Genomic DNA, 13,087 nt, shown 5'->3' with positions numbered 1-13,087 from the left:
CTACTTAGAGAGTAGGGTTATTAGGTGTTTTTGAAAAAAAATAGGGAAATAAGCCATTTATTCATAATCCAAAATCTAAAGCCATACAATTAAATCACAAAGAAATTGGGATTATAGATTTCTAACTAAACAGTGCCCCCTCTTTCTGCGGAATTATGTTCATTTGGATCTCTGACTCCAAATGTATTGTGGAGGGAAATCTTTACCACTACACTACATTTCTAGTCACACACTCCTAGGGCTTAAAGATCTAGGATGCTAGAAGAGTGTTTGAGAATTGGATCCTTGATTTCTCACTCAGAGATGTCATAGTAGGACCTGTTGGAGTCAACTCATGTCTTAGAAAAGCCTTGGTGAGTAGCAGTGTCTTCACAACATGTGGGATAATCAAGGCTTTGGATGTCTTCAAAATCTTGTGGACACTCTGCCAAAAGAGCAAATGATACTATTTACAACAGCAACTGGGAAACTCAAAATCTCTTGGCCAAATTTGCATTGACCCAGCAATGGCCCTTAGTCCAGCCTTCTCTAGCTGAGGAACTGAAAATCAAGAGTAAGTGTGAAAAAGTGGCACTCCGAACAATTTTCAGGGGTATAATATGCAAGCTCCAAATCTGCCCTCCTATTTCAAACTTTCAAACTCCAAAACTCCTAGGGTGCCTAGGTGGCTCATTCAGTTGAGCGTCCGACTCTTGGTTTCAGCTCAGGTCATGATCTCAAGGTTGTGAGATGGAGCCCTGAATCGGGCTCCATGCTCAGTCTGCTAGTCCCTCTTCCTCTGCGTTCTCTCTTTCTCCCTCTCTCTCTCTTTCTCACTCTCTCTTTCTCTCAAATAAATAAGTAAAATCTTAAAAAACAAACAAACAAAAAAACAACTCCAAATCTCCTTCTGGGCAACATCAACTCAAGGAAACTTCTTAGATTCTACTTCCTCAATGCTCTCAGTGGTATTTAGGTTGTGTCAATCTTTTCACATTATTTCTCATGTTCCAAACACATCTACACTTTAGACATTTATTTTCTTGAAGGCAAGGGTCATGTCTTATTCTCTTTTATAGGCCAGAAATCTAAAATAGTCATAGAGTTGGCCACATCAAGAGATGAAAGAAAGAGATCAGAGAAAGAAAATGCCTTGCATATAGTGGACACAAAGGACTCAGTAAGAATTTACTGAATGACTACTAAGTGCCAGCCACTGTCCAAGGTGCTAAGATACCATTAAACAAGATAGGCAAGGTTTCTGCTCTCTAGGGGACAATGAGTAACCAAACCAATCCATGAAAGGATAATTTTAGATTTTAATAATAGTTGTGAAACAAATAAAATGGGCAATGAGATGAAGAGTGATTTGACAGAATGACAAATTAGTCTGTGAGACTAGACATTTCAGCTGATACCCGATTGATGAGAACGAGCCAAGTCATGCGAGGATCTACAAGGGGAGAGTGTCCTACGGAGAGGCACCAAAGTAAAGCAATGTTTGTTATTGTTGGGGGTAGACAATTGGGAGGGGTACATAGGGAAATGGTGGAGCTGTTTAATCGCTAATTCTTTCTCCATCTTTATCAGGGCAGGGTGCCACCTTTCCCCCCAGTTTGCATATTTTTTTCATTACCATCTCTGTTTTCTCAATTCTGCTCCCCGACTTCCATTAAATTCCAAGAACACGAGGCTCTGCCAGCAGCAAACACATATGGAGCCCTCTTCTAACCCCTTAATATCTAAAACACCCAACTAAAAGCCATTTGAATATAGAAGCAGAGAGTATCAAGATTTCGCTTTCATTATTATTAAGTCCATTCAACTAATGTTTGTTTTTATGGCCATTACATGTCATTATCATTACTGATCATAGTCAGAAACTAAGTTATAAATTCACTCATCACTGTTTCTTTCCATATTATCTCATAGGAAGTCCTATTATGGGGTAAATAGCTTTAGCAAAGCTGCATATTTCACTATACACTAACATAAAAAGAAACCCAGCAAATGCATCTAAAGAACATTTTCCAAGGTAATCATAAATATTTCAGTAAACATCTACACTACTTATTTTAGTCTTCCCGAATTTAAAATTTCTTCATCATTATCATCATTTACTTCATTGCAAGTATTTGTTCATCAAGAACCGTAATCAATAAAAGAAAGAAGAGAAGCAGCTAGTTTCTGCATCATAACCAGATTGCCTACATGCTGTGCCTGGAATCCATTATCAGTGACATTTCTAGTCGTGTTTCCAGTCATTTGGAACACACAGACTTTCCTGTGCAATATGCAAAGCTTTTGGATGCTGTAAGCCCTGCTGGCAACCCAGAAAAGGAGGTGTCACACTGAATGTACTCTACCTGATGCCATCTTCTGTCCCAACTCGAGGCATTTAGGTTTTTCCTGGGATTCCTCTTCTTCCTGAGTTCCAGTCCCACAAACCAGAAAAATAGGGAGAAAGTAAAAATATGCATTAATTTACGGCAACGCTTTCTGCAAACCTACCGAATTAATATGAGGGCAAGATCTGACAATATTAGACCAAGCCCTTATGAACTGAAGCTTTGGACAAGCTACAAATTCAACAGAAGATGTTGAGTAGAATAACTACAGCATGTTACAAACCCCACAGTGTCATTCACAGGAAACTGTCTATGGATGCTGTCCCTGAAGCAGTACAATCCAGGGGCCCTCTGTGACTAAAAGGTTGGGAGCATCAATTACTTAGACATAGCGGCAGTGGGTTTCTCCATGCGACAGAAATTCTGCCAGCGTGGTGTAACAGAGATAATTATGCTTTACTTTTCATGATTCAAAGAGCTGATTCACTGTATTTTTTAAATTCTATCACAATTCACAGTTATTTTGATCTCTGGCAAGTTGAGTGAACACATTCTTCTCTGAGTTCTGGTACGATATTCTTTAATGACAATTGTAACTCCTGTGGCATTGATAAAATAGAGCCCGCTAAGAGTGAGGGAAGTAAATTAAGAGGAATGTCTACACAGTGTCTTTCTAAATTTGTCTGCAAGATGACTTTATGCTGATTCCTTCATTTATTTTCTTCCCTCGCTGAACAAATATTTGTTGAGTGCCTCGTAGGAGCCATTTCTGTGAGACCTTAATTTCTATGCAGGATCCCTTCAATTGATGCCTACTCAGCTTCCTTCCCATACTGGCACACTTTCTACCCAAACTTTGTTCCTCAAAAGAATTTAGCCCAATAGAAGATGTTTCGGACCACAATAAAGTATGTGGGTGCAGAGTTCCATAAATGGCAAATGAGGATACTCTGTAAGCAAAGTGGAACAAATGAACTCAAAAATGGATATACATTGTAGGAGCACTCCCCAATTTGTTCTAAGTTTGCACCTCCTAAGTAATGTCTCATCCACGTGAGAATTCACCAGACTCTTCAAGCTTGGTTAGTAAGATAAAGAAGTGCTTTATTCAATTCACAAAGAATAGTTTCTTTTAAATCGCCATCAGTATCAACTTATAAGGGAGTTGATTTCACCTGTGTTGAGAACAAATGTTTTTCCAGAGATCAAAAATCCTCTTCAAATGTTCATCAGGGACCAGTTCCAAAAATTAGTCCTACTTTTAAAACCCATTACAGCATCGGCATGGGCAATTTGGGTAAACAAGCCTTCAGTTCAATTATCTCAAATTTATATGTTGTAAGAAATTTTTAATGAAAATTTCTTCCAAAATTATATTTCTAAAAAGGATGTGAATTAATACAATACCAAAGGACATGTAAATGATAGAAAGCCCCATTATACAGAAACAAAATGCGGCAAATAATTTCTTGTTTCACAAGGCCCAATAGGACAGTATATAATGAAAACATAAGGAGTTATTTTATAATACAGCCACAGGGGAAGTCTCTCAAGATGCCCAAATAACCAAATAAAGTTGTTTCATAGATGAAAGGATTCTCCTTTGAGCCAATAAGACTGTTTACTTTTTATTGCTCTGAATTCCAGAATTGTGAAATAATGTAGCTCTTTAGCTTTCCTCCAGACATATTTATTATTTTATTTGAAATTGCCCCTCCCCCAATTTTCTCATTAAATAGTAAAAATTGCAAAGCCCTGGAAAGATCTGCAGATGGAAGGATATTTGGAATCCTCTGGGTTGGAAAGCGCTCAGCATAGAATAAACAAGCATCTGTCTTCCATAGTGTAAACTATGTTCTATTTAGAGAAAAAAGACCGAGCTCCTTAGATTCTTGTATTTCTTCTCTTCAGTGTAAATCTGTGATTTGCTGAGTTCGTTCTTACTGGTTTTTTCCCAGCAAAGCTAGAATAAAATGACAACAGTCCAACTGTAGTAGACATCTGTTGACTTTGCTGCCTGGCACTCACTCACTCTATCTAGTAAGTGTGTCCTGATTTCCTCTTTAAAGTCTTGCCTTCTGACACTTAACCAATTCTTGTTCCTATGAAACCATCCCAGAGCCCCATGCCCTCTCCCTCCCCACTGCCAGGGGTGGTCATGTGACCCAAATCAGGGCTAATGAGAGATTTTCTCTGGAAGTCTGGGAACTTGACTCCTATTCTTACCCGCTGAAACCTGAAACAGCTATGAGGGTTGGAGCTGCTGCCGTCCACACAAAGGAAGGCAGAGCCAAGAGATGGACTGATAGCGAGTCCCAGTGAAACCATTGGAGCCCCAAATCGAGGCATGCCTGAAGCAGGCTTAACCTTGGCCTTTTCAGCCCAAATCAACTATTATATTCATACGTTTTTAAAAAATATGTTGATTTTTAAAATAATCCATTTTAGGATGCCTGGGTGGCTTAGCTGGTTAAGTGGCAGACTCTTGATTTTGGCTCAGGTCGTGATCTCAGGGTAGTGAGATCGAGCCCAGCATTGGGCTCTGTGCTCAGTGTGGAGGTGCTTGAGAGTCTCTCTCTTCTTCTCCCTCTGCTCTCCCCCAGCAACGCCCCCAAAATAAATAAATAAATAAATAAATCTTTTAAAAAAGCACAACCCATTTCTATTATGTTTTCTGTCACTTCTAACAGAACCAGCTGATACACCTCAGCTCTGGGAAGCCAGAGTGGGGTGCCTTGATCATTGGCTTCATCGCTTGAGCAATAATAGTTAAAAAACAAAAACAATAAAAAATTAACTAATTAGTTAAAACATTAACAATATAACCTCACTGACATACTTCAAGTCAGTTTAAGTTGGCCTCATAGTTTTACAACACTAGCTGCTGGCATTTCACTCTAGGAAAGCGAGTTTAGAAACACAATGATAATTTGAGAGAAAAATAGAATTCTTGACCAAGAATTAAGGAGATCTGGTCCCATTTGTCTCCACCTGTTGCACCAAGTATATGACTGACTCTTGGCTTCAACTTCCTTCATTTGGAAAATGGATCCCAAATATAACCATTCCTTCCCAAGAAAGTTGAATTCTAATTTTAAATAACTGTTTCTGTGTCACCAAACATTTGAGGAGTCTTCAAGTTTTCTCTATTATGGGCTATACTACAAAGAACATCTTTCAATGTAAAGATTTTCATTATTTTAGATTATTTTGGATTAATGTTTCAAGGGTAGGATTCTGGATCAAAGGTCATGAATGTTGTTGAGCCTCTTGATACAGACTGTAAAACTCCCCCAAAAAATATTTCAACAAATTAATGTGTTAAAATGTGACCGCTTCGTTACAACCTCTCTAGCAATATCTACGTCCATATTTTGATGGATAGGAAGAGTCTCCTATTGGAGGTAATTTTAGAAACAGATAATCCAACACTCACCATATTCCAGGGCCAAGAGTCTCTTACTGCATTGCATTGCTACTAATAAATATATGTTTAATTTCCCATGAAACCCAGTATCTAAGCCTTGTCTATCCCACTACATTATAGGATCTTCCAGGACAAAAACTATGCTTCCTCTTCAAGTTTCATTCAGGCTCTACCCTCTTTGTCAACAGGTGCTTGTTAAACAATTGTTGAATGGATTCAATTGTTTGCCTACTTTACATTTCTGTTTAATGTTTAACCTAGTAACACATCCCACAATAAAAAGTCAAGTGTTGTTCCTCCTGATAACAAAGATCAGGGGTCAGTTTCTCCAAGAAGGCCTAATGAAGCAGCCCCCGTCTCCATCCCAAACTCTACCCCATTCAAAATCTAAGATGTACAGTCAGTGACTGTTTCTTGAGCGCTTGCCATGTGTCAAACTGTGTGGTATGTGTAGAGCTCATTAGTCCTCAACAACTCCTCGAGGTAGGTGCCCTTATTGTTATCAGCCCTGGTTTATGGACAGAGAAACAGAGGCTCAGTGGGGCTCATTCACCCTGCAGTGGATACTGTGATGTGCTGCCTGGAGGCCCCTTTAGGACTGAAAGATTGATTGTCACAGTTACAGGAAATGTGGTTAATAGCACGCAGCTGTCAGCATCCTGGGAGAGAGCTGCCAGCACAGGTGGCACTTGGACTTGCTGACTTGAGGGCAGAGAGGCCCGATCCCTCCACCCATCTCAAGACAACTCTGAAGGGCCCTCCTCACTCCAGAGCTGCCTGTGAGGTTGGTGAGGACTTGATTGAGAAACTTCACTGTAGCCCCTTACCCCTCTGCCTAATCCTGCTTTCTTCTCTTCCCTTCCACAAGAGTTGATCCCCAAAGCACTCCCTAATAAATCTTGTAGGTGCTACTCTCCGTTTCAGAGTCAGATTCCCAGGAACCCACCAACACAACCAAAGTAACATTTCCTTGAAGTGCCAAAAGGGGATTTAGACCCAGGTTTACCTGGGTCCAAACCCCATGATGTAAACCACTATACTAAACTCCCTCCTTAATACTAATGCTTCCCCGGGGCGCCTGGGTGGCTCAGTTGGTTGAGCGACTGCCTTCGGCTCAGGTCATGATCCTGGAGTCCCAGGATCGAGTCCCGCATCGGGCTCCCTGCTCGGCAGGGAGTCTGCTTCTCCCTCTGACCCTCCCCCCTCTCATGTGCTCTCTCTCATTCTCTCTCTCTCAAATAAATAAATAAAATCTTAAAAAAAAAAAAATACTAATGCTTCCCCTTTGTTAAAACTGTGGGTGCCTGGGCCCCAGCCCAGATGCTGATTTGCTAAGTATGAGGTTTGGGGTGACCAACCATCCTGATATGCTTGGGACTGAGGTTCTCCAGGATGCAGGACTTCTGGTGCTAAAACTAAGGAAGTCTTGGCAAACTGAGATGAGTTGATCACCCTAATTGGAGTGTGGCCCTGCTATCTGCTATTTAAATGACCTCTGGATGTTTCTGATGCATTGAAAATGCTTTAGAAATATGGTATAATGATAAAAGGAAATCCTAATTATGGGTGAGTGTTGTTAAAGATTTTATTATTTTTTGAGAGAGAGAGTGAGCGAGAGAGGGCATAAGCTGGGGGAGAGGCAGAGGAAGAGGGAGAAGAAGGCTCCCCACTGAGAAGGGAGCCCGACTCAGGGCTCAATCTGAGGACCCTGGGATTATGACCTGAGCTACCCAAGTTCCCCTATGGGTGAGTGTTTTTAAGCTAACATTTTGAACTCTCTATGTAACATAGAGCTTTATAATCTGTTTAGCAAATATTATTGTCCTCATTTTACAGATGAGGAAACTTAAAGAGGTCAGATAAATCAAGGAACTTTCCCCAAGTCACACAGCTAATAAGTGAGCCCGAAGACAAACCCAACTGAGGGATGCCTGGGTGGCTCAGTCAGTTAAGGGTCTGCCCTCAGTTCAGGTCATGATCTCAGGGTCCTGGGATTGAGCCCTGCATCCGGCTCCCTGCTCAGTGGGGAGACTGCTTCTCCCTCTGCCCCTTCCCCCCTGGCTTGTGTTCTCCCTCTTTCTCTCTCTCTCAAATAAATAAATAAAATCTTAAAAAAAAAAAACCCAATTGAATCTAGAATCTATGCTCATAACCACCTCTTCATACTGCACCCAGAATGACTTGTTCTCTAAATTTCCCCATCTGGAGATGGAGATAACAATATCTATGTCCATGAGTTGTTGTGGGGATAAAATATGTAAAGCATCTATTCAATGCCTGCTGCAGAGGGAATATATATTGTGCACCTTTCCTTTTCCCCTAGTATAAACAAATAGTTGGTTTGTATGTCCTTTTTTTATTTTTCCACTGGACCACAAAGAAGAGGATTAGAGGTTATTCACCAAGAGCTCTTTCCTGACTATGTAGAACTTCACAAAATTCACTTTAAATCAATATACTTTGCTGAGGTACTTCCATTCTGCTAGAAAATGTGCGGAATACTACAGTGAATAGGACATCATCTTGGACCTCCAGGAACTCATAACCACAGGAGAAACAGATGACATTGATTTTAATTTTCTTAGGGAAAGAAAAATCCTAACTCTAACAAATAACTTTCTCCCCCCCACCCCTTCATGTGGTGTAGTGTATAGATCATGTAGGAGAAAGAGTACAGAGAATTTCAATATTAGAACCTGAGAGAAAGAGCTTGATTAGCACTTAGGAGAGAGGGAAGGGTACCATAAATAAAGTAAGCTCACCCATGTCCTTAGCTTCCTCTTTCTGGGTGGGCAAACACACAATTCCGAAGCTCTAAACAAATCTTTGAGCCTTCAAAGAAGTGACTCTGGACCCCAATAGGCAGCGTAGGTGGTAGAAGCATCTAGTCAATTTTAAGACATGGCATGTAGTTGTCATTTTAAAAAATTAAGGCAGCAGATACAACTATTCTGAAATGTGCCAAGAACTATAGAGCAAGTGGGTGGAGACAGAAGCAAAACCCATTGTCATCCCACAGGGTGGTGGAAGGATGTGGGCCTTGGAGTTAGGGAGACCAGGGTTCAAATCCTGGCTCTGCCTTGTAAGGAACTCTGTGAGCCTCAGTTTCCTCATCAAAAAGGAAAGGCCATCACTTGATGTCCTAACAGGATTGCTGCAAAGGTTAAATGAATAAGATAAGAATATCACACTAGTCACTTAATGTGGGATGGGGTGGTCTCTGCTCTTCTAGCAGCCCTTCCGGTAAGAGCTGCCACCTCCCGGCCACAGGATTAATCCAGGCAAGGGGATATAACTTAATTTAGGCTAGTTATCATGACTTGGCTGGGACTTCTCAGCTTGGTTGGTGGATGTCTTACAGTCTCAGGAAGGAGCCTCAGAACTAATGACACATACCCTGACAGAACTCAAGAGAATGAACCCAATGCTCAATGAGAAGCAGAGGCAAAAGGCAGAGAGGGAGCTATGATGAATGGTGGCCCTGTGTCCTATTCTGTGGTTTATTATTTATTTCTATATTCCTCTGCCAAATTTCTATTAGTTTCAGCTGCCCCTCCGGGAATGCCCTTCGGATAACTGTAGATGCAGGGGAACGCAAGAAGATGGAAGGTGTCATTCCCAACCACTGCAGCATCTCGCTCCAGCCACCACTGGATTCATAGAGGCTATTCTTCAGGAGCAAACACTGCAGTTCACTCAGTGACCCAAGATCGGGGAGGCTCTGGGACCTTGATCAGAGACTTGGTCCACTGATCAGAGACTTGGTTCATTCACGGCCTACGTGGTGCCCTAGAGCACTAAGTGCTTTTCTTCATCTCTACTTGTAGGAAAACTAAGCAAAAACAAAAACAAAAAGGAGTATTAGATCCCATGCTTGTAAAACTGTAGTTCTCAGACTTGGGTGTATATCCAAATTACTTGGAGGACATGGCAGAAATACTGAGGAGGATCCGGCCCTTGTCCACTTGCCTCTGGATTCCTTTTTTTTTTTTTTTTTTTTAGTGCTTTATTTATAATGTTTTATCACAGTGGATAAGCATGTACATTGGAGTCAGATGAATGAGATACAAATCCCAGCTCTCCCACTTACCAGCCATGGGATTTTAGTGAGTTCCTGAAGTCACCTGTGCTTCCGTTTTCTTGTGGGACGGTGGAGCTCACACTAGCTTACACTAGCTTACATGAGCACTTCCCTTAGAGAGCGGTGGTGTGGTGAGTTTGCTAGTGGGTGAGAAATGGAGCAGTGCCTGGCATGTGTTGGCAGCTGATGGCTTCTTCTTTTAGGGAAGTGACTTCTTGCAAAGGCACCAACTACATAAGGACAGTTTTGTGTCAGCTCTTGTATCCATTCATTGTCTCCATGAATAGGACCATAGTCAACTGCTTAGTTGTGCTTAGATAAATACTGACAAATGCTTTTATTTATTTTTTAAGGTAGGCTCCATGCCCAGCATGGAGCCCAATGCGGGGCTTGAACTCACGACCTTGAGATCAGGACCTGAGCTGAGATCAAGAGTCAAGATGCTTAACTGATTGAGCCACCCAGTCGCCTCTGACAAATGCTTTTAAAAATCCGATGACAGCGCAGATGGAAAGATGTCAGGAGCATCTGACATCCCCAAGTGAATCCGTTTTCTTGTGTATTTACCAGTTTCCAAAATGTCATATACAAAGGACGTTCATTAATTTACTTTAGGTACATGGTTACAGTTCAGTTCATTTCACTGCCTGGAAAGTTCTCTAACAATCAGACTAAAATTTCTCATGTTAATGACTCATTATTTTTTCTCTTTAACATACCTAAATTTTTTATTAAGTTTTTAATTTTAATTCCATTATAGTTAACATACAGTGTTATATTAGTTTCAAGTGTACCATATAGTGATTCGACACTTCTATACATTACTCAGTGCTCATCACAACAAGTGCACTCTTAATCCCCTTCACCTATTTCCCCCATTCCCCCAGCCTCCTCCCCTCTGGCAAGCATCTAGTCTCTATAGTTAAGTCTGTTTCTTGGCTTGTCTTTCTCTCTTTTTTTTCTTTGCTCATTTGTTTTGTTTCTTAAATTTCACATATGAGTGAAATCATATGGTATGTATGTCTTTCTGAATGACTTATTTTGCTTAGCATTATATTCTCTAGCTCCATCCATGTTGTTGCAAATGGCAAGATTTCATTCCTTTTATGGCTGAGTAATATTCCATTCCAATATATATATTCCATATATATAATACATATACACATCACCTCTTCTTTACTCATTCATCTATCAATGGGCACTTGGGTTGCTTCCATAATTTGGCTATTATAAATAATGCTGCAATAAACGTAGGGGTGCATGTATCCCTTTGAATTAATGTTTTTGTATTTTTTAGGTAAATGCCCAATAGTGTGATTCCTGGATTACAGAGAAGTTCTGCTTTTAACTTCTTGAGGAATCTCCATATTGTTGTCTAGAGTGGCTGCACCAGTTTTCATTCCCACCAACAGTGTAAGAGAGCTTCCTTTTTTTCCACATCCTCGCCAACACTTGTTTCTTGTGTTGTCGATTTTAGCCATTCTAACAGGTGTGAGGTGATATCTCAGTGTAGGTTTGATTTGCATTTCCCTGATGATGAGTGATGTTGAGCATCTTTTCATGTGCTGTTGGCTATTCTGGATGTCTTCTTTGGAGAAATGTCTGTTTATATCTTCTGCCCACTTTTTAACTGGATCATTTGTTTTTTGGGTGTTGAGTTATATCATATCTTCATACATTTTGGATACTATCCCTTTATCAGATATGTCATTTGCAAATATCTTCTCCCATTCCATAGGTTGTCTTTTTTTATCATTTTATTTTATTTTTCATCATGATTAAGTGGATTTGATTAGCTCTCTTGGTGATGCTGATATACACCCAAGTGTGAGAATCACTGTTGTAAAGGATGGAAATTTGGCCTGGTGCTCAGACAATATCATAGGAGCCCTCTCTTTTAATGTCTCTTCATTTGTCCATTTCTGTCTATGTGTCTCTTCTCAGGCTACTTTATTGCACAGCCAAGACCACCAGAAGCCCTGGGGCCACATCCTTTCAGCTCCTGTTTCAAAGGGGGACAAGGAGTGTCTTAGTCCCTGATTCACATTCAGAGTTCTAGAGGAAGACCCTGATTGGTCCATCTTGGTTCACATACTTGTCTCCAGTCTCAGCACATGCCTATCAGAGAATGGGGACTATGATTTTCCAGACCCATATTATTGCCCATCTCAAGAGCTGCTGGAGGGACAGTTACTGTTATTGGAAGCCTCACCAGAACCTCAGAAAACAGAAAGGCACAGTTCCCTAAAGGAAGGAAGGCTGTGTCCTGAAGTGGGGGAGGAAGGGATACTGGCCACATTACTGTTGAAAATATATACTTCTAGGCTGAATTCTCCAAAGCCACAGGACTAAAAATACCTACTGCTTTCTTAAGTGCCTAGCATGGGCCAGGAGCTTCATGTATGTTACGTGTAATATGAGATGATATTCAAAATATTTAACTGCATGGATTAGCTACCAGCTAATGAGAATGGGGAGGGTCCTGGAGGACCCTGGTGGACAGGCCTTAACCCTTTAGTTCCTGGACTGTGTAGAGTTCAGAGGTCAAGGAAAGAGGTAATGTGGGACATGGATGCCACTTAGGGGTTGGAGAACAGTTATATTCCAGTCAATACAAAGGTGTTTTACTGTTTGAATAGCCAACATATTCTTACTGATGTATACCTACTGAATATTTTCAGCCCTCAGTATCATCTCATAAACCACACTTCTAAACTAGAGGTACATCTAGGAGGTATGCTGTAACATGCTAGAGGTATGCAAACCTCTCTCTGGAGCATCATTTCACTCAAAGATTTGGGAGGGAAAAAACATCATTTGTATATTAAACCAAAACTTGCACCTTGCAGAAGGATACGTAGAACAGACATAAATATTTAGGGTGACCATGGAATGTCAAAAGAGTTTGGACACGGAGTCCATGACATGGGAGTACTCCTGTAGACAAGACCAGAAGTCATTGTCAGGGATACTGCAATGTTGATATTTCTGTCCCCATTACACAGAAGGGGCGCTGGCAGTTTGAGGACTTTGTCTAAGGACGCATGTTTTAAATGGGGGCAAGAATCCACACGATCGGCCTGAGTCAGAGCCCCTGGTCTCTCAGCAATCCCACACGTTTGCTCCTTGATGATGTTATGTTTAGAAATTTTAATCTTAAATGGAAAGGACTGCTAGTTATTGAATAGCTATACTTAGTGGAAGGACTAACTGAAGAGAACTTTGGCTAAGGAAGCACTTAAGGAAGAACAT

At 40.8% G+C, this 13,087-nt stretch overlaps 1 protein-coding gene across 1 annotated transcript in view; it reads right to left on the bottom strand.

Annotated features, from left to right (window-relative positions):
• FAM107B (family with sequence similarity 107 member B) overlaps nt 1-13,087 on the bottom strand; it is a 225,339-nt gene that overhangs the window by 126,589 nt on the left and 85,663 nt on the right. Inside the window, exon 2 of the mRNA XM_035021596.1 lies at nt 2,346-2,406. Coding sequence (XP_034877487.1) covers nt 2,346-2,406 — 61 coding nt within the window. The remainder of the gene's footprint in view (nt 1-2,345; nt 2,407-13,087) is intronic.

The sequence above is a fragment of the Mirounga leonina genome, unplaced genomic scaffold (genome assembly GCF_011800145.1).
Source record: "Mirounga leonina isolate KUSES-001 unplaced genomic scaffold, KU_Mleo_1.0 Mir_175, whole genome shotgun sequence".
Classification (NCBI taxonomy): Eukaryota; Metazoa; Chordata; class Mammalia; order Carnivora; family Phocidae; genus Mirounga; species Mirounga leonina.
This window is presented reverse-complemented; position numbering and strand designations above follow the sequence as displayed.